Here is a 21,447-nt window from a genome sequence, read left to right as displayed (position 1 = left end):
ACCGATAATGCCAATGGTTATTAACAGGTGAACATCTGACCACTACCTACACCCATTCGCTGTGGGGAACACAGCTACGTCGAGCGCATCTGCAGTTGAACAAGTACTTCGCCTGCCGGTGTGTACGTTGCACGGATCCAACGGAGCTGGGCACATTTCTAAGCGCACTACGGTGCATGGGGTTGGACGGTGAACCGTGTGGAGGGTTCCAGCTTCCGATAGATCCGTTGACCGACACGAGCGACTGGAAATGTGACCACTGTCCGGTGCAAATTACCTACGACCAGGTGAACTTCCTAATGTCCAAGATTGGCGAAGAAGTCGATGACGTTATGGGGCGCAAATCGTCCGTGAAGGAGTTTGAGGATCTTATTCACAAGTTGCTGAATTTCCTGCACCCGAATCACTTCCATCTGCTGGCCTTGAAACATTCGCTTATCCAAATGTACGGACACTTTAAGGGACACCAACTGGGAGAGCTTCCCGATGCGTTACTGAAGACGAAACTGACCATGTGTCGCGATATGATGCGCGTCATTGACGTGCTCGATCCCGACTCGTTCCGCCTAACACTCTACGCCGGGGTGATACTGCTGGAGCAGCAAGCCGCTCTGATCGAGCAGAATCGGCGCGTCCTCCGTGCCGACACCGGGGTGGACTTGAAACAAAACTACAACGAAGCACACGGATGTTTGATGCGGGCAAAAGAAATTCTGCACAATGAAATGGGCACAAAACAGGGAAAGAAGCTGCTGGAAGAGATAGAAAGTGCTCTGGAGCGAATGTGCGGCGATCCACTGCTAGCAGGAGTTAATTGAACACATCCAATAAAACGCAAAAACCGTCGCCATTAAGCATTGTCCGAAAGACGTGAATAAAATGTTCTTTCTAAATTTATGTGATCATTCTTGGTTCAATCAAGGGTACATTTTTGCGGGTACACATAGCGCGGAAGTAATGCTAGGAGAGAACGGAACTAAACAAAAATACACGCACACAAACAGGATAGCCTTACGGTGACGATTACAGAAACTCGTCTGGTTCACGAGGGGCATCGAGATCGCGGTAGTGGATGACTGGTCGGTAATCCGGTCCACCCATTCTGGAAGTACAGAAATACAAAACAAAGTTTCGGTGGTTAGAATCTGAAATTCTGGACACCTGGAAGCACTAGCTACGAGAATGCGCAGAACCCTAGCACATCGTTAGCGAAGTATGTTGGTTGTTTGGTCTATCGGTCTGATATCTTTTCGATAACTGTGAGACACTTCAAGTTCTCTGCGAATCGAAACGCCATGTTTGTGAACACCACGGATAAGCTCAGTACACAATCCAGACTAAAAACGGACGGAAAACACACGGATGTGTTAGGTTTTGCTGTTTATCTTTATTTCATTTCGTCGTACGAGGACTCGCTAACACGCTGTTACATGCTGTCCGCGTTACTCACAAGCACGGATGTAGAGAAAGATCGAAAGCTGAAAGATACCTAGCTACTTTCAATCGAATTCGTGACGCAAAATCAGGGGTTCACCTTGGCCTTCGGGAACAATGCTCATTCCTCAAAAGAAACTGTCACTGAAATTGGGTACATCCAAGTCGCTGTAGGCAATGATCGGTCGTCGAGTTTCTGCCATCGGCTCTCTAGGCACGATCAAGAGGACAGACAGATGGGGCGGCAACCAACCAGCAAAGGCGCGCATAACCACAAAAGAGGCCACGGAAAAGAGAGAACAAAATCAAAAACATAAGATCAATTTTCGGTTCAATCGGTTCGGCTTTGGCGGAAAGGGAGTATCGAAACGGACGCTTCGCGTCGTTTGTAGCAAATGGGTTCAACAGAGCTTTTGTAAAAATTTCAAAGCCTCCATAGTAGAAGCCTCATAGTAGCTAAGAAAGCCCGCGCATTACAATGAAGATATACTATTATTAAGGACAAGTTCTACGAGGCAATTAATATTTCATAGTAAACACCTAAGGTTCCCAACAACAGCTACTCAAATACAACGTTTCTAATTCTTCCAATTGCTTACCTTCCGGCGCGACCGTACGGTGGTCTACCACGTGCGTTGGGAGCCATTAATGGCGCCGCCGCATACGGTGCATACATCGGAGCGTAGCTGTGCGACATTCCGAAGGGAGCGCTTCGGTATCTGCAATTGCAAAAACGGATGGGGAAGTGTTAGTTAAGCATGCTCTCTAAGCGTTGCCAGCAATTTACTTACCCGCCACCCGGAGCAGCCCCACCGCCAGGAGCAGCACTTTCCGATCCCGCTTTCTTCGTATTGCCAGGATGTTCCGGCAGCTGGGGTCGCTTGGAATCTTTCAGGTAGTTATTGAAATATTCCACCTCCTTGCGAACCTCTTCGACCTTTTCGGCGTGCTTGTTGAAGATGTGCTTCCGCACAAAGTCGGGCCCCTTGAACTTTTTACCGGACAGCGGACAGAGCCACTTGTCCTTCGCCAGCTCCTGCGTGTTGGCCGTGATGAACTTTTCCACCTCCGCCTCGGCATCCTTTGCGCCGAGCTTCTTCATCTCCGTGTCATCCAAATCGGCCAGCTTCGTCAGGAACGAAGCCATCTTGCCCTCGAACGTACGGACGTACTCCTGGATTTCGTTACTCGTCACCTTGCCCTGCGGTGGCGGACCACGGGCATGAATGATGCCGCACCGGTTGGGCATCTCGTCCTCGTACGGGTACTCGCAGTGGTTGTAGAAGTCTACCGAGTGGACAATGCGCAAGTACAGTACGAGCTTATCCAACACCTCGAGCAGCTGCGGATCACGCTCGATAACTTCACCCTCCGAGCTCTTCTTGTTGTCATCGGAAAGACCGAGCAGTTCTTCCTCTTCGGCCGACGCCTCTTCGATCAGATAGTCGGTAATGTTTTGCAGAACCGGATTTTTCGACTGCAATCCGAATGATGGCTCATGGGCGCCGCCGGAACCATTTTTCCCGCCTCCGTTCGGACCAACGGCAGGATCATCCTTCCACAGGCCCCATTTGTCGTCCATGTTGTGCGCAATCTTGGCCCCGAGCTTGATGTCGCTGCGCACGATGGTCTTGTGGCAGGTGATACCGTTCACCGGCCGCACACGCCGGCTTAGGTCCTTGTTCACGATGGCGCCAAGCTCGCAATCGCGCAACCGAATGTTGTTCAAGTGCCAACAAATCTCTTTGATGTTCACTTCGCGCTTGAATGTAACCCAGCCTCTCCGGAACCAGCGCCTCTCGAGCAGCGGATCGGCGATGGCCACCCGCAGAAATCCATTGTAACGTCGGCACATCGCCTCAACTTCGGCCTTTGTGATGGAGGGCGCCAGGTTGCGCAAAAATATCGAACTTGTTCGATGTAGCGCACGAGGGCCAGTGTCGGCGAGAGAATCCTTAACCAAATCGATGGTTTCGGTCTTTGGCTGACCATCGCCGTCCGTCTCATCAGAGGTTCCCCCCTCTGGCTGCCGTTTTTCGTCATCCTTTGCCCCGCCATCTTCGCCATCTTTCGCACCCGATTGATTGTCATCAACTGTCGGATCATCCTCGGTATTGCCAGCTTTTGCCGAAACTTTATCAGCTTCCTCGCCGTCTTCCGCCCCACCGTCGTTGCCTGGCTCGGTTGTGTCCATCTTGGTATCCTCTACCGGGCTTTTCGGGGTTGTTTCCTCCGCAATCGGAAGCTCATCGTCTTCCGGCTTCTGCCGTTCGTCCTTCTCCTCGTCCGAATCGCTGGAAGACGACGAAGATGAGGAGGAAGAGCTGGACGCCGAATCGGAGCGGCTTCGATTCTTTCGGCTGACCTCAGACTCCCGTTTCATTCGCCGCTGTTCGTCGTCGTCATCGTCATCTTTGTCAAGTGGCTTAGTGTCGGTTCCGCTTTCATGGCGATTTTCGTCATCATCCCCTTTCGCGGGCTCGTCGTTGGCAGCAGACGATGCTTCAGTTTCTTTGCCATTCTCGTCAGGGCCACCTTCAGCTTCGCCGCCCGCTTCTCCGGCCGCAGGATCGTTCGGTTGTTCTTCTCTCTTTGCGCCGGGTGCTTCGCTGCCAGACTGTGCTGCGGTGGACGCATCGGCATTTTTTGCGTCCAATTTCGACATATCGATCAACGGAATAACCGGGAGAAGTCGGGCCGTTTCGGGCTGCTTTTCGTCCAGTATCTTCAAATCTTCGTCGGTTCCCCCTTCGAGTTTGATGACCACCGTATCCAGTAGCCGATGCAGTGCGTCACTATTGCAGGCATCCACCGACACCCGTCCGATGTCTTTCGTGTTCAGCAACTCGAGAAAAATTTCGCAGCGCCGCTGCAAGCAAATATAGAACAATAGAAATGCTCAATCCCGTATGATCGAACAAGTTGCGCGACTGGAAACCTACCTTCAAAAACGACAGTTGCTCCGCTTTCCTCTTTTCCGATTCTTCGGGATGGTATTTCGTTTTAAACCTGCAGTTGGCGAAGAATAAAACATGGACAAAATTGGGATTAGTATCGCCGACCGCGCAGTGGTAAAACCTAAAAAATGAGAGGATACCGTTCAGAATAATTAATATTCCCTACAGTATTGCGCTTTTGAGAGTGTTCAGTTTTCAATTCAAAGTTACATTTACACTGCAAACCAGTACCTTACCGGGCTAGGCGCCATCTTTAAGTTAAATCTTACACACTGTGAATCAAGATCAATCGTGGGATACAATGAAAGAAGTATGAAAGTGTTTCGCCATCTTGGAAACGGCGTATTCCTCGGTACGCGGGCCTCATTCCTTACTTCTGGAGGTCATAGAAAACATTTGCTGTTGGTGTAGTTTTTGTTTGCGAGTTTCATAATCATTAAATAATGGTAAATACCTCTTGCGTTTGCATTTTTCTTGCTTTAATCGTTTGTGTGCTGTGCCCACGGCGCAGTAGAAGTATTGGAGCGTAGCAGAGCAGCAGCTGCACACTGCGTCTGTACATTCCGCGGGTGAACCTTCTGTTCCATGAACGGGTTTTGCATTGGTTGCCTTATCGAGTTCACCGGCATTGCTCGCCAGTGCCCGCGGGTTTCCCTATCCATTTCTAATCCCTTACGAAATCTTTTACTTTGACGGGTTAAAAATGTTTCGCGACCTAAGCTTTGTGCCCTAACAGTACCCGGTCGCCTCTGCACACATATATCGATGGCATCGACGGGAAAACGATTGTGTTTGAGGCTGAAATGAAGGTGCACCACGAAACCGAACCAGATGGCCGCTTCTAAGTCAGAGGACCGAATGACCGGCCGAGAGAAGGGATCGTGAATCCTTCTTTCCGATCAAAGAAGCACCCATCGGCCGGTGAAAGTACGCACCACGGGTGAATATTTTACATCACTGTTAGGGAGAGAACATATTATAAATACTCGAGTATATGGTGGACACAGTGCAGACGAAGAATCAAGGGCCAAGGTGGAACAAACGTTGGCGGAATCGACACGGAATGGTTCTGCGGTGCTTAAGGGTACCACTTCCACAGCTGGAACGGTAGCTCTCCCCCAAAAAGTAGATAAGAGTTCGTACCATTCTTCATCCTTATGGGCCACAAAGAACTCGTTCATCTGCTGCCGTCGAAATTCGAGCTTGTACTCATTATATTTGGTGATCGCCTCGGAATCTGAAATAGAGTCATCCTGTGTGGCAAGAAATTGCTTCAAAGTCATCATGCAGGGCTGCGTTTGAGTGTCTCCCGATTGCGCCGGCTCTCTGTAAAAGAAAGGAAATAACAGGAAACAAAATTCATCGGCCATTTCTTGATGGTTATGATTCGTTCGATAGCTAACCTTTGATGCACTCCTGATTGGTGACCGCCACCGTAAGGACCGGCTCCATGATGCATTCCGAAGTGTTCATGGCTGTACCCGTACATTCCGTAACCATCATGACCTAGGGGATGATTCAAACAAACGTTACTGTCGATGATCGTTTTAGGCACGCTCGAGTGGCTTGCTCACTGACCAACAAACCGGTGCCGACCATCATCACCCCAAGGTTCTCCGCGCATACGTTTCATGGGCGGCGCTTCTCGAGCTGGCGAGTAACCGCGATCCCTTGGCGGTGGTCTGTAATCGCGATAATCTTGCCGCGGTCGGACTCTGCAATGAAACGAAAGCGTCATTCTGTGCTGGATCTGACACAATAGTTTATTCGATCAAATACTTACCGATCCGGCCAATCGTCTCGCCCTCTGGAGCGATCCGGTCGGTCCACTCCCCGTCCATAGCTATCACCACCTCCGCCACCGCCAGCGCTCCGCTCTCCACGGAATTTGTCACGACGTTTACGGTCGTATTCATCGTCCGAGTCTCCCATGCTATACTGTGCGCTAGTGGCGAGGTTGATTGGTGGAGTATATCAGTTAAGTGGCTGCCGGAGAAACGATGGAAAATTCAGGAACAACTGCACACACACACACACATACATAACCTCAAAATAGCGTCAACTATTCACACTGGTTTTCTCCGAGTCAACCACAAAACACGCAACACGCAATGGGCGAGAGGCAAAGATGTTTTCCACCCGAATCAACCACCTTGTTGTTGCACAAAGGAATAATGGTTTGCTGCGTATACCCTTAGTCTATCATTTTGTCCGAAAGTGTGCCAAATTGGGAATCGTACAAACGAGGACTCTTCGCAATGTGGAAGGAAACGGATCGGTTAGTGGCTGAAACAGGAGGGCAAACTTAGCATTCCGTTGTTTACATACCGCGTATGATGCAGGGACGTGCAATTCAACGAAAACACTTTCTTTTCTGCCCGCTGAGAAGCAAAAATATTCGACACCAGCACCCGGCGTCACTGTCTGTCGAAAGAAAGCCTTGCAAGTGGGGCGGCAAAAATGGACACGTCTAGCTGTCACTGGCAAACGTCACGCGGAACCCTACAAGTGTTTGCGTCGGTGAGCGTAAGACGTTTGAATTTTTGTTTGAAACAGCGATTTCAATTATTTAAATTAGTATTACAAAGTTGTAGTTCGTTAACACTTGAAGTTAATTGAAATTTGGAAACGAAATTTGTGGTTTAGTGCCTTCGCTTCCAAATGGCGCCCACACGTAAGAAGTTCTGAAACTCGTCATAGCATCACATAAAATGAACTACCAGAATTGCGGAAATATTTTAAATTTTTTTGGTAAAGAAGTGCTCATATACCTTTTTGAAAGCTGAACTTGTAACAGTGTCGTGATTCACCAGCTGGTGATCGTTCCACAAGTTGAGAAAACTTGTGCCTATATTCTTCAACCCTACCCGCGGTGCTTAATCAACGAAGATACCTGAAAACATAATACACCGGATGTTCGCGAAATGAGTCATCCCGTTTGGTCATTCTCTTCACCAGCTCGAAAGCGTCACCTCCTAATGCGTGGGAGCTTTTTTAACGCCCGTGGGTTAATTAGAACCTCTTGCAAATGGTGAGAAAATCACTCGCCGCGTCCAGGCAAGCAACTTGCGTTGCTATTTATCCCAATAAATATGTTCCGCATTTGACACCGAACCGTTACGCACGGTTGATTATTGCGAAAAAAACAGGTTATCGCTACAGCACCTTCTGCTCAGACAGAGTCTTCAAAAGGGCAACGTTCCTTCTTTAAATTTATTAGAACGGACACAGCCGGATTGGGTTCCCCACCTAGAGTTTTGCATCAAAGTAGATGCTCTGTCAGCGTTCGAAGTGACGCCATTGAAACCGATGCGAAACGTTCCTGCTTCATCCGATATAAAAAACCAGTGTTCGTCCGCGTCGTGCCGCAAACCGGATGGAAAATAATGGGAATCAATCTCTCGATCGAATGGAGGTAACTGTGTCCAAGAGTGTACCATGCTTTCCATGGTTCGTAAGAACCTGCACACGTGTTGACCGTCATCCAAGGTCAAGGCCTTCGTGTAACGGAAGCAAAACCATGCTTATCCACGAAGAATAGATGATAGATGGAATTGTTTTCATCGATCGCAGGAAAACACTCAATCCGTTTAACAGCCTGCAGTAAACAAGTATGATATGCAGTAACCAGTGATGAATGGTACTGGAGAGAAGTCATAAACCAGCTAACCAATAGCCCTGGCATGTGCATAAAATTACTAGGATCTTCCCGGCACGAAGCGATATTTTAAACGGCGATGCTTTGCCGCCCCGAAAGATGCACCCAATGCATGTGATCGTTCCGAGCACCGGTGGAGTTCCTGATTGAATTGAACAACGAACGATAAATTGACTTGTGGCTGGTGACGACGACCGCGTAATTAACGTAAAGTTATGATCCGCGCGGGATGGCGCGGCAAATCGTGTGAATCGAGCGGCAGCATGCTTTTTTGCACTCACGGCAAATGATTAATGTTCGTGGTTGTCTGTAATCGAATGTATTTTGATTTTATTTACGTTCACTAGGCTTTTTGTGTCTGTTAAAACGGACATAGCCATACTATTGAAAACTTTAACTTTTGCATTCCAGTTGCCAGTTCCAGTTCCAGAAGATAAAGTCCAAATTCGTTCCCCTCAAAAGAGTCCCTCCTTTCGTGATCCCTTGAGTTTTGTGGTCGAATTTGAAATGCAAAAGAACTTCTGTCAAATGTACGAATGTTTCGAGACGATGTAAGCTGCTGGTGAGCTTGAGAGGTGAGCTGAGCCATAGCACCAACAATGGTACGCATCAATTAATTCACATTATGAAAAATATGCTAATTAACTAATTCTTCGATGTTGGTACTAAACCACACAGCTCGTGGAATTAAAACTAGCGCGTAGCGTTTTTGTGCAAAACAACGCCCACGGCAAGTGGCGATCATCGATCCAGAGTCGCTAGCCCGCAACGGAACCTGTGCGAACGGGCAAAGCGGAATAAAAGTGAGCAATAAAGCAGCAGAACGCAGTTTGCTTGGTGCACAAAATAGTAAATATAAAAACAAAAACCATCACAAATCCCCTCCAAGGCGTGACACGGCTACCGACCAAGAAGCCTGTCTTGCGATAGAAAAAGAGCGAGAGAGAGTTCGATCGCGCCGGACGGATCGCGCCAGTGCCCCCCGAGAGAGACACTGTCCAAGATCGGCCCGCGGGCGGACTCGCGAACTACGAATCTTGTTTATATTGTATAACCCGCTCGCCCGTGCCTGTTAGTTGGGATTTGCGACCCGTTTACTGAAGATCTCAAAGTCGCGCACAGACAGACGGACGGACGGACGACGGATCCTCTGGCTCCGGGATAGGAATAGGTTGCGCTCTCGATCAGTACACTTTATCGGCAGTTCGCGGTGGATGCAGTGTGGTAGTGCCAGTGTCCTATTGAAAGTGACGCCTCGAAAAACTACGCCGAGTTCTACCGAGCGTGGCTGTGGCTCATTCGTCATCGATCGACCCATCCCGCGGGACCCGGAATCGACGCGAAAAATGTGTTCCAGTTCCAGGCGTTCTTGGCGGAGCGTCGCAGTACGGGCGCTGATCCTCGGGCAGCTTCTTCTCCATGTGACCGTCGGCCAGCAGTACACCGGAGTCAAATGTAATGTTTCAGCCGTTTCGGAATATCTCTTGTTTTTCGGCAGTTTTTTGCTGTTGTTACTTTTTTTGTCCGTTGTTTACGTTTCGGTTCGGTCTTCGTTTTATATCCGGTGGCCGCGGTTCGTTAGCGCCGGCATTGTTCGTCCGTTCGATCTGGTTGGCAGGGTGTTTTTGTGTGTTTTTTTAACGACCTTGACGATGTTCGTTCTTCAGGCGGCGCTGCCACGCACGGCTGGAACAGACGTGCTCAGACAATCCTAATCAAATAATTTTCTCATAAAAGATTAAATTAAATTTTTGTTTTTAAAGATTAAGAGATTTTTTTCTTAAACTCACCGAATGACGCCGGTCGCAATTTCCACGGATTCGGAACCCGCGTCAAGGGCGTCCCGCGATTTTGCGCATTGGTTACCGCGACTGCGACATGTGACCCGTGTGTGTGGCCCACACCGTAATTGTAGAGCGCAGCGTCATCTCCAACGCGCCGTGCGCCGTGTTCGTTACCTACCGCTCATTCAGCTCACCCGGTGAACTGGTTCCGCCGGTGAGGACACGCATCTTTAGCGCTGCGAGTGCACTCTGCCGCGGGTTGCCACACTTGGGCCGCGTGTTTTGGGGGTACACACACACACACGCAATGATTCGATGGTACTGTCTCTCCCCGGGCCGGGTGTCGGGTCCTTCGGGGCAAGGACAGCGAGTTGCGCGCGTGAACCGGTTATTTCGGCGCCACCCGAACGGCGTGTGGCGGTCCCCAGCCATCCCCAGCCATCGAAGCCCTGCCACGAAAATGGCAACCTGGAATGTCCAGTGATTCACGCGTTGGAACGCGCTGCTGCCGCCGTGACCGAGCGATGTGGCAATCGCGCGCCCGACACCGTGAGCTCAGCATTTGCATGCTGCGTGAAGCTCTCCGCGCCAGTGGAGGGCGGTTATATCACGGCGCTTATCAGAATCGTCGTTCCATCGCCGGACCATTGTCATCTGCGATCGGCGCGCCATTATCGACCGAATTGGCAAGCTTGACACACTTCGGCCCCAATGATGATGATCCGCTATCCCTGTTGGCGTGGAGACGTAGGAGTGTGTCGAGGGCCACTTGCGGGCGCATTAACGGGCCGCATTGTGTAAGCGGCCGTGTGGCCGAATGTGGTTGAGACTGGTAGGTTGACCTTTGAATCCGTGCGATATGTGGAGATGTCGCCGGACCGGTGCCGGCGACAGTATCACGACCCAGGCTGACAACCCTCCTCTCTCTTTTCGGACCCCACTCTGCCTGTGTTAAAGATGTGCCTGGTTACGGTCGCAAACAGTTTAATCGGTTGCTACGATCAACCACCACTGTTCGAACTCGTGACTGACGCACGAGTAACAGGATTTATTGGCCCTTCCTTATGGTAGGCTGACTATCGTTAATCCTGCAGCGGGCCGATACGGCGTGACTAACGGCGGACAGTCCACATGAAACTCGGCTCGGTGTGGGGTTCAAAAATCAATATCCTGTTCCAGAAGTACGTGGCCTTTTCTTACCGTGCGCGGGCATTACGCACCGAGAAGACACGCGAAAAGGCTGGATGAATGAATTCCGTCGTTGAGCGATTAGATTAGGGACAGTGGCGGAGGTTCGTAGGATCCTATTTTGTGTGGGAGCTCTCAAGTGGATTGTGGAATGCTGGTGTGGGGAGCGCGAACGTGTGTGGTTTAGTGAAAATGTGTGTGAACACGAATCGGTGAAAACAACAGAAGACAGCGCGCGAGACAACAATCACAGGAATATCGGCAATAATCGAAAATCAAGTGCCATGTGATAAGATAAACACGGTGCCAGATAAGCCGGTTGTTCCCACCCACCAAAACCAGAGTGTGTCAGGTAAGTAGAGTAACCGAGTCGCCGTCCTGGATTCCTGCTCCCCGGCAATAACGACGTTTCCTGTGGGAAAGTAGAGCACATGCTGCTGCTGTTTACGCGACAAGTGGGTAATTCACAAATATACGACCCGCCCGGGCTTAAGCGGACTGGACCAAAGCGACCGTGAAACGCCATTAACGTCTCCATAGCTGGTGGATACCTTTTCCATTATGTGGCGTAGAACCCTTTCTAACCTTTTGGGGGCTGCCTTGCTGTTGAAACACACTGGTTGAAAGCTGCCACCTCGAGTCCCCAAAAGGCGTGAAAACAATACGAAGTCACGAGCGTACGATCTGATCTGATAGCAATTATCGGTCCAACCCGCCCCGCTCGGCCTCATTGCGTCCACCTTTCCCCACGCGTCATTGTTCCGTGGTCACATTACGGCACATTATCTCAAAGAAGGTGGTAGGGTACGCGCTAATAAGAAATCATCATCCGTCAAAGCACGCATTCGGGTGTAAGATACTGTCAACGGTCTCTCGGGGCTGGATGCGCGCGTTCCAGGGCCGAACGACTTGATGGGTCGCACACTGGAAGCCCCTACTTGGGGATGGTGTACTTCAAAAGCACCACTACTTCATACATACTCTCGCGGGCTGGTGACACCCCCGGGGCAGTTGCGGACACACACCGGGCCGCAAGATGAGATATGTCTGGGAAAGTTAATAATTCATTTTATCAGCTCATAAAACGCGTTATCAGACCTGTCGAAGACCTGTGGCGAGGGCCCTTAACCGGGGGCCTTAAGGATTACTCTACCATTTAACTGGACCGCGGCCCCGTTGGGCTGTCTCAGTCAACCGCTACGGGTCGTACCGGGTAGAGCCTCGCAGAACCCTCTAGTCAATAGTGCCAATCGAGGTCAAAGTGTGTGCTGTGTAGTACAACCAGAATGGTCATAACCGTTTAAACAGTGAAAACGATCGTAGACACACACAGACACAACAGAAGACAGCGCTGATCCGCAATGGCTGATCCGAGCAAAGGTTTGTGTTGTTCACCACCACCGTTCGTGTGTTTGGTGCGATCGGCGAGGCAACGATTGAACTGCACTGTGACCAGAAAGTCGTCCTGACAGCCTGACAGTTACGTGACGGCTAAGCATGCCGGGCCGTTGCGGATGATGGACTGACCAGCCACCACCCGACATTGATTTGGGCACTCGGCGTACTCGAACACTATCTTCATCTCGTTGAGTTCACACGCCGATTTCGGCGTGTCATATCGATTGGTCAGTCTTTGGCAGTGACATTTTATCGTTCTAATTTTCTACATGCCTTTCGGTTGTACGATATAAAGATAAAGTACGATACGAGGAAGACACAGAACGCACACGGCCGACCGACGAGCGATAGTTGGTTGCAGCAGGTGATGATCGACGGCGGCCAGTGAACGTGTGTTCGGACCGCGTCAAAGTCAAGTTCGAAATGCGCGGCACGGTGAAGATACATAAAGCTAAGGCTAGCAGTGTCGAGACGATCGGTGGCTACAAAACGTTCGGTGCGAGGAGTGATCAATCGGCCGTCCGCAACATTCGTCTTGGGAAGTTTCTTTTCGTGTTCGTGACCAGCCATTAGACAGGGACAGGATCGATTTGAACCGAGAGGATTCTTTTTTAGTACAGGTCGTTGATCCAAGAACTTCGTAGGGGTTTTGTGTCCCTAGGGCTTTCAGTAGTGCGTCTATTTTTATCCGATGATCGGATCCTATATAATTACGAGCACTCAAATAGACCAGTTACTGGTGGGCAATGTTTTCCATTGCGGGCAAAATCACTACTCGGGCGGGCCATGGACGGTCGCGAACGGAACGCGAAGGGGCCTATAATTACATTAATGCTTACGTTGATAAGGCTGCTGGGTCGGTTGGGGACAGAAAATGAGCCGACAGAACATGATGAGCAGAAGATGAGCGTCTCAGTTTGGTTCGATCGAGCTCGGTGCATAGGTGACCGCCATGGACAGTTGGGTCGTTAGCTATGGAACTTTCGCGGGATCCTCGGGATCGTCGGTACAACAAGGTAGGCACCGGATGTGATCTCAGGAATCACATGCTGCTCCTTTTATCTAGTAGGCAGCAGTCACGGTCGGGCTCCTCTTACCGTCGGTGACATTGATGGGCTAGCTAGGCGGCTCCCAGGTATTTTGAAAAGTAAAAGTGGATTAGGCACTTATTAAGTGCAGATAAGTGCTGATAAGCGTGAGGAATGTTAGTGCCCACCCTGAACTTCATGACCCTATTGTCTGTCCCCAGCTGCCTGTCCGTGCGTCCGGTCCGGTGTTGCCAAAGTGTGCGCGTCTGGGTGATGAAAGAGATTCACCGTGACAAGCTACAGTCAAACCACCCGCTATATGCTCATGGCCAGTAAGGAAGATAAGGAAAGTGGTCGACGAGCCCATTTACTGGCATTAATTCTTGCCTATTAGAGTGCGATAAGAGTTAAGCGGGCGGTCAGTACGCGTCCGGCCAGCACTTGGGCAGATGGGATACTGTTTGTGATTGATCACACACACCCGTGTATGCGTGGTAATTGTGATCGTATTGTAAAACTAATGGACAATCGATGCAATCGATACACCCCCGATTGGTGATGGTAGCGCGATCGATCACTGTCGCTATCTCGGGGGGACCAACAAGTGGCGCTGGACTCTGGTCCGGTAATTGATGCCTCGCCGAGCTAATCAGAGAGCTAATGTTTGTGTGTGTTTCTTAGCGAAAGATTGGTCCAATAATGGTCTTGCTAATGACGATGTCCCTACTATGTGTTTCTGTGTTTTTGGTCCCCCCTTTTGCTCCCTACAGAAGAGAGTACTCCTCCTGAGGTAGAGGTAGAGGTCAAGGATGTGGAAGGCGAAACAAAGGTAACAACACACTGGGCGCCGTAATGGGGATGGGGTACTGTTCGACAAATCCCGTAACGTGCCCTATGCGTTGTTTGTTTTGCAGAAACTCAAGTATCCCCGAGCGATACCGTTCATTGTCAGCAATGAGTTCTGCGAGCGCTTCAACTACTATGGCATGCGAAGTAAGTAACGCGCGACAATCTACTGTGGTTTGGCTCAGGACACGCTCATTGTTGCGCTCATCTGTTGCAGCGGTCCTGGTCCTTTACCTGACCCGGAAGCTCGACTTCGACGATGACACGGCCACGGTTCTGTACCACACGTTCACCACGCTGGTGTACTTTATGTGCGTGGTCGGGGCGATCATCGCCGACAGTTGGCTGGGCAAGTTCCGCACCATCTTCTACCTGTCGATCGTGTATACGATCGGGAGCGCCTGTATAGCGCTCGGGGCGATCCCGACCTGGGACCTGAATGCGCGGGCCGCGACCATCGCCGGGCTGCTGCTGATCGCGTTCGGTTCCGGTGGCATCAAACCGTGCGTGGCCGCGTTCGGGGGCGAACAGTTCAAGCTGCCCGAGCAGGCCAAGTACCTGGCGCTGTTCTTCTCGATGTTCTACTTTGCGGTCAACTCCGGCTCGTTCGTGTCCACCATGGTGACGCCGATTTTGCGCGAGGACGTGAAGTGCTTCGACGACGACGACTGCTTCCCGCTCGCGTTCGGTGTGCCCGGCGTGCTGATGGTGGTGTCGATCATCATCTTCGTGCTCGGCAAACCGCTGTACAAGATGTCGGCCCCGGCCGGCAACATGTTCGTCAAGGTGTCCAAGTGTATCTGGGTCAGTATCGGGGAAGGGGGCGCGCTCCGATTTTGGAGTTTGAGATTGGATCTGGAATGAATTCGCTCTCTGTTTCTCTCGCTTTCTTTCTCAGACGGCCATCCGGACGAGGTCGAGGGAGAAGTCGGTGAACCCGCGGGAGCACTGGCTGGACTACTCGGAGAAGCGCTGGGGCCGCCAGCTGGTGGATGAGACGCGGATCCTGCTGAACGTGCTGACGCTCTACATCCCGCTGCCCGTGTTTTGGGCCCTGTTCGACCAGCAGGGCTCCCGCTGGACGTTCCAGGCGACCCGAATGGACGGCGATCTCGGCTTCTGGACGATCAAACCGGACCAGATGCAGGTCATCAACCCGCTGCTGATTCTGGTGTTCATTCCGCTGTACGAGATCGCTTTCTACCCGTTGCTGAGCATGATCGGCATCCGGCGCCCGCTCCAGAAGCTGACGCTGGGCGGCATCTTCGCCGGCGTGGCGTTCGTCATTTCGACGATCGTCGAGATCCAGCTGGAGTCGACGTACGCGGTACTGCCGAAGGCGGGCGAAGGGCAGCTGCGCATCTTTAACGGGCTCGACTGTGATTACCTCGTGCGGAGTGACATTCCCGAGCACGCCGACTTCACGCTGGAGCGCATGAGCATGTTCGACGAGAAGTACCTTAGCGTGAGCGGGTCGGCCCGCTACGCGTACACCATGACCTCCACCAGTACGGGGCCGGACTGCGGGGGGGCAGGTGCATGGTACGTTCGAGGTGAACGAAGAGAAACAAATCTCCTACTTCCTACGCAAGCAAAGCGGTGCCATCGACATGCTGCGGTACGAGGACGACACGGAGAAGTCTTCCAAGGGCTACCCCATGTTCCGTGTGCTCGGCAGCACGGCCACCAACCGGATGGTCGTGTTTCGTGACATTGACACGTCCAAGCCATTCGATCGCCACACGAACGGGTCCTACGTTTACGACTTGATCGAGTCGTACCCGTCCGATTACGACATCTTCGTCGACGGCGAGCTGACACTGACCTTTTCGATGCGCCTCGGAGGCGTGTACGCTTTCATCGTCAGCGATCTCGATAATGGTCGAGCGGTAAGTACCCAGCAGCGGGCAACATCTGGAAAGTGAAGGGACGATAAGTGCGCATAATTTGTTGCAGGCCATCCAACCGATCGAGGTGACCGAACCGAACTCGATCAACATGCTGTGGCTGATACCGCAGTACGTAGTGATGACGCTCGGCGAGGTGATGTACTCCATTACCGGGCTAGAGTTCTCGTTCACGCAGGCCCCGCAGAGCATGAAGTCGGTACTGCAGGGCTGCTGGCAGCTAACGGTGGCCGTCGGCAACCTGATCGTGGTTATCGTGGCCGAGGCGAAGATCTTCGACGCCCAGAAGTGGGAGTTCGTACTGTTCGCCGGCCTGATGTTCGTGGACATGGGACTGTTCGCTATACTGGCCTGGCGCTACAAAGCGATCCCGCTGAAAACGTACGACGAAGAGGACGACCCTAACGCGACGCTACCGATTGAGCAGAAGGAAGAGCACGGGCTGGACAACCCGGGGTTCAAGAAAGCGTCCGACGAGTAAGCGACGCGCGACGAAGGGAGCACGCACTAGTAAATCACCACAGCAGTAGCAGTAGCAGCAGCAGCAGCGGCGGCGGACGACGCGCGACACCAGTCGAGATAGAATTAAATTTTCTATGAAAATTTTTGCCCAATAAATAGCATTCAAGCAGTGCGGGTGATGTACGTCTTTTTTTCTATTGTATTACAAAGAGATTTTGAGCCGGTTAAGCCGTCTCTTTACACGGACTAAGCTAACTCTACCTTTTTTAACTAAAATTTAAATTTAATTCTCATTTCATCAAAGCCCGACTCTGAGTCACCCTCGCATAAGTGAAAGTCTCGTATAAGTGAGAAGTGACTCTGGAGGAACAGTATGTCAGGTAAAGGCTCCGAAAGAGTCTATGCCCCCGAAAAAGACCGTATCAGCCACTACTACGTCAGCCCACCTCAACTTTGGCGGGTCCTAGCTTTAAACGACCAGAGGGCGCGCGTGTGGCCACCGTTGAAGGTGTCGTCTATCGTGTCGTTTACCGTTGAAACTGTTGCCACCATCACTTTGTCTTGGCGTTGGCATCAAGATCCTTGATCTTTGCACGGTGCGCTGCCTCATCGATGCGTGACTCTCCCCTATAGAGGCGGATGCTGTGACCGACTCGCCCCGTTGGGGCTCTATGCGGATCTTAATCTACCTCCTGCGGCACGCTACCGCGTTGACTCATCACTTCGCGTTCTATTAAAAGTTCCCCGCTCCGGCTAGTGGTGGTTCGGCGCCACAGCGCAAACACGGAAATTCCCCAAGATCGCTGAGTGTTTTGTCCGATTCTGAAAAGAAGAACACTCGGAAGCACAGGAACGGTGGTTGATTCATTGACACCTTGATTGCCTGGTGCTCTTTATGGAGCTTGCTTGTGTCAAGGTGGTGCTTTGCGCGCTCTCGTTGGACGATTTATGGGCCCCGTTGGATGATGCTACTGTTGCCAAATGACGTTGATAGAATTTGGAAAAAATGTCCTCAGCCACGCTCTTGATGTATTCTCTACGATTGTCGTTTACTTGTTTCGTTTCAGTGGTGTCCCCCGGTGAGGAACAGCGACAAGTGCCTGGTAAGTGGGGTCATACAGTGGATTGCGAAAAGAATGTTTAGTTTGAGGTTCTAAGAGCAACAATATGACGATTAAATGACATTAAATGATTCAATCTCGTAGACTGGTACGGCCATTTGAGGTCATAGCTCAATTGGAGCACCGCGAAAACCAGTTTAGTTGGGGTTGGAAGTTGAAAGTTTTCAGTTTTTCACACCAATTTCCATCGTTTGGCTCGGTGATACAACAACTGGAGTAGTTTTAGTTATTTATGAGTAATAATAACTTGATTTTGTACATGTTTTCATATTTACAATGCAAAATCAAAGCTGAGAAATGCACAGTGAAGACAGTATGTATAAAGAGACGAATGTAATGCTAAGTCTCTATATAATACAATAGAAAAAAAATCATTTGTAAACTGAACGATGATTTTAAGCTATAAACATCGTGGTCCAGACGAGCCAACCATTGAGAACATGTGACCATTCACGAACCTTATAGTATGTGAAAAAAAAACACACTCAATTTTACATAATTAGCTAAATTAATCAAAACAATCTGGACCAAATTAATACCTGCAGACTGTAGAACACAGACCACATGACAAAATCAAGTTGTTTGGAAATATTGGAATGGTATGCATTGCAGATACTAAATTTGTTTTCGCGTAGGTGCAGTTTAGCTTGTTCTAAATAAGAGTGGTTAATTTTGCATTAGTGTCAATGATCCCTAAAATGCAGCTTAACTATCGTTTACACGTTGTTATAATGTTATATAATGTTTTTGAATGACTTTTGATTGACTAAAGTACACTTTTGATCCTCGTATTTTGCAAAATCTTTTCTGTTCCTAAAACTAAACCATTCTACGCTATCCAATATAGTACGTGGAATTTAATGGTTCGTGGGTGGTGCGCCATAGTTCACTGTGTCACTGAACCGGATATCCGTCTGCCTTTGCAGCCCATTCGGCGCGCTCAGTCGATGACGTCGGGCTGTCGCCGGCGAGGGACAGCAACATCATCAACCTGTCGATTAAACCTCTCAGCCGCGGGCAGGGCTTTACCGCGGCGAAAGGCCGCAACCTGGGGTTCGTGAGCGACGCGTCGCTCAACACAATCCCGGCCGGCATCAACAACGAGCTGTCGAATGTGGATGTCCGTCCCTCGACCACGACGACGACGACGCACCAGGCGAGCGCGGGCCTTCGGGATAGCTACGGCAACCCGGTGACACCGTTCACGGATCTGGCCAGCGCGAACGCAGACCACGCGGTCGGCTTCCAGACGAACGTCAACCGCGAGTCCGGGTTCCCGGCTTCGCGCAACGGCGGCGGACAGCAGCAGCAGCTGGCATTCAAGGTGCCCAGCTATGCGTCCGGCATCATCGAACCGATCGCGCAACTCAACTTTAGTCTGCTTCCGCCGAATGCGGCAGGCAGCACGGGGACCCCGCACAGGCAGCAGACCCAGCCGCCGGCACCGCAGCAACAGCAGCAACAGTTTGTGCCGGATGCGAAAATCCCCGTCCTCCAGGACGGCCAGATTCTGTTCGCCCAAAAGCCCGTCAACGGCCTGCTGCCACCACTGTTCCCGGAACAGTTACCTGCCGTCTATCCGTTGGTGGGGAATGTCGGTACCGAGCGGTCACCGATTTTCGCACGCGATCCCTTCACTGGCCCGGCGACGGCGGCGCCGATCCCTAACAACGGTGTGGGCTTCAAAACCGACGTCAACAAGCAGACACACTTCTCAGGATCATTTCCGCAGGTCCCGGTGTCGCAGCACCAGCAGGCACCATTCCAGCCGCTGCCACAGGCAGGTCAACCTCTTGCTGGGTCAACCCCTACGAAGGCTCCTCCCGTACAAAAGTATACCGGAGGGTTCGGAGGACCGGCCGGATTTCTGGGCAGCCAGCAAAACATCGGCACGGCGTACACGTCGACCCCGAAATCGGTCGTCGCCCCGCCGGCGGTGCAGCCTCTTCCGGCGCTGCCGCCACCACAAGTCACGTTCCAGCCGACGGCCCGGCCCGTCGAGCAAACGACGGTCACTAAGTACACGGGTGGTTTCGGAGGCCCCGCGGGATTTCTGGGCAATCAGCAGACCATTGGGACGGTTTACACGAAGCAGCCGGTGGCTGGGGTTGGTACGCCGTCAACTGCACCAAGGCCAGCGCCAGCTCCGGTCCCCTCTGGCCCGGTATCGAATGTCTTCCCAACCCAACAGCAGCTGCTTCCGAGCACCGCTCGTCCGGTAACGCAGCCACCACCGAACAAGTTCACAGGATCATTCGGATTCGGATTGAACAACCAGGGCGGAGGGGCCGGTGCTAGGCCGACTACGGTGTCATCCTTCTCGCCACAGCAGCAGCAACCAGTCGTTCGTCCACAGTCGCTCAGCGGTGGCAACAAGTTCACCGGAAGCTTCGGTGGAGCACCGGGACTGCTCGGTAACCAGCCGCTGGGCACGCACGTCAAACCGGACGGCACCATATTGCCGCCGTCTGCGCCGGGAGGTGTCGGCTTCAGTGCGGTGGCGGCTCCTGCCCAGCACCAGCTCTCCGTTTCGGATTCCGCCGGCAACCGGTTCAGCGGCAGCTTCGGGGGACCGCCGGGCGTACTGCGTCCGTTCGACAATACCAAGGGTTGAGGGAATGCGCAAAGCGGCGCTTCGCGGTGGGCTCCCTTCCCTTCTGGGCGTGGACCACATCTTAGTATTATTAACGCTAAGCTAACTAGACTTTTACGACACTTAGGATGGTGTATAAAGTTCGCACCAGTGAGCCAGTGAGGACTAAAAATTTGGAGTGGTGTGTCCGGCTCGATATTCACAAAACCACAGCTCTCTTCTTTCTGGATAAGCTTGAAGGCGATGAAATAAACGAAAGTATTAAAGCTTACTCTCAAGTTTTGTTTGTTTGGGCCACGAACCTTCCTCATCGGCCGCTCATAGTTATGCCAACGTTCAAATGCATTCTCTCTCTCTCAATATTGCCTGATTCCTCAGCAAAAAGAAGCCAGTAAGCTAATCCCCCGCGCCAAGGTACTCCAATCTGCGGAACCTTCAGAGTCTCAGAAGATAAATACGTTATCAAATGTGCCAGATGCATCATATCACCAATCTAAGCATTGCCAATGCTGACCAACGAACTAATAAAGTTCTAGAGAGTTGCAAAGAATGGAAAACGCAGACATAGCTGTTTTTAGAAGTAAATTGAACACTACGCAGATTTAAACAACGTCAAATTCTATCGTGTGCGATGTTAAAATAATTCCAGACCAGAATCAATGAATGCCAGCCACAAAAATTATCGATGAGATGGTATCGAGATAAAAGAGATATCATTTCATCAGTTTGCGTCTGATAAAAAACAGTTACAATAAGATACACATGGGCTGTTCTAATTTATAGAAACAAACAAGAAAATAAAGTAAGTGAAAACAGAAGTTGAATTGGACAGAAAATCAAACCTAGCGAAATCTTTTTAAAACAATGTTTTAAACATTAGACAAACCACATTACGCATGACCATCGTACAGCAGATTGAAATCTTGAATAGGTTCGCGTTCTTGAATTTACGAAACACGAAAATCCCATTTTTCCTACCGTCATTAACTACCGCACCTGTTGACGGAACTACCGATTGGGTTTTCCAACTAGAAAACGGAGACCGGCCAACCCCTGTAAACCCTCACTCAA

The 21,447-nt window shown here is 51.0% G+C and overlaps 3 protein-coding genes and 1 pseudogene across 4 annotated transcripts in view; 2 read left to right on the top strand and 2 right to left on the bottom strand.

The window, feature by feature from the left end:
- LOC128267724 (translocating chain-associated membrane protein 1) overlaps positions 1-21,447 on the bottom strand; it is a gene marked incomplete at its 3' end in the record, with an annotated part of 51,771 nt that overhangs the window by 2,891 nt on the left and 27,433 nt on the right. The gene's annotated exons all lie outside the window — the stretch shown is intronic.
- LOC128267721 (serrate RNA effector molecule homolog) lies at positions 904-6,817 on the bottom strand. Of its 2 annotated transcripts, XR_008269123.1 has the most exons (10): positions 6,720-6,817; positions 6,175-6,377; positions 5,970-6,106; positions 5,795-5,897; positions 5,535-5,717; positions 4,377-4,443; positions 2,226-4,303; positions 2,034-2,153; positions 1,451-1,644; positions 1,214-1,337 (listed from the first exon to the last, which is right to left on the bottom strand). XR_008269123.1 is itself a non-coding variant. In XM_053004611.1 (9 exons), exons 2-9 carry the CDS (start codon positions 6,321-6,323, stop codon positions 1,024-1,026), a joined length of 2,916 nt encoding a protein of 971 aa, XP_052860571.1. In that variant the 5' UTR covers positions 6,324-6,377; positions 6,720-6,817; the 3' UTR covers positions 904-1,023. The 2 variants fall into 2 exon arrangements, 1 of the variants encoding a protein (XP_052860571.1); XM_053004611.1 differs by lacking the exons at positions 1,214-1,337; positions 1,451-1,644 and adding an exon at positions 904-1,102.
- On the top strand, positions 9,147-21,441 carry LOC128267723 (AT-rich interactive domain-containing protein 1A-like). Its single transcript, XM_053004613.1, has 3 exons — positions 9,147-9,504; positions 17,730-17,765; positions 18,710-21,441. The coding sequence occupies exons 1-3, from the start codon at positions 9,264-9,266 to the stop codon at positions 20,395-20,397; spliced, it is 1,965 nt and encodes a 654-aa protein (XP_052860573.1). The 5' UTR covers positions 9,147-9,263; the 3' UTR covers positions 20,398-21,441.
- Positions 12,326-16,755, top strand: LOC128267722 (peptide transporter family 1-like; annotated as a pseudogene).

Source organism: Anopheles cruzii, chromosome 2, assembly GCF_943734635.1.
Source record: "Anopheles cruzii chromosome 2, idAnoCruzAS_RS32_06, whole genome shotgun sequence".
Lineage (NCBI taxonomy): Eukaryota > Metazoa > Arthropoda > Insecta > Diptera > Culicidae > Anopheles > Anopheles cruzii.
The sequence above is the reverse complement of the archived record's forward strand: the minus strand, read 5'-3'. Positions and strand labels throughout refer to the sequence as shown.

What these genes read in the sequence shown, in the direction of transcription:
- LOC128267723 (XM_053004613.1), top strand. Translation starts at nt 9,264, where the DNA reads ATGCAGTGTGGTAGTGCCAGTGTCCTATTGAAAGTGACGCCTCGAAAA. An exon ending in GCAGTACACCGGAGTCAAAT is followed by an intron (nt 9,505 to 17,729) that starts GTAATGTTTCAG and finishes GTTTCGTTTCAG; the next exon opens with TGGTGTCCCCCGGTGAGGAA. An exon ending in GGAACAGCGACAAGTGCCTG is followed by an intron (nt 17,766 to 18,709) that starts GTAAGTGGGGTC and finishes CTGCCTTTGCAG; the next exon opens with CCCATTCGGCGCGCTCAGTC.
- LOC128267721 (XM_053004611.1), bottom strand. Translation starts at nt 6,323, where the DNA reads ATGGGAGACTCGGACGATGAATACGACCGTAAACGTCGTGACAAATTC. An exon ending in GCCCATAAGGATGAAGAATG is followed by an intron (nt 4,444 to 5,534) that starts GTACGAACTCTT and finishes CGCCAACTGCAG; the next exon opens with GTTTAAAACGAAATACCATC. An exon ending in GGGGCTGCTCCGGGTGGCGG is followed by an intron (nt 2,154 to 2,225) that starts GTAAGTAAATTG and finishes TTGCAATTGCAG; the next exon opens with ATACCGAAGCGCTCCCTTCG.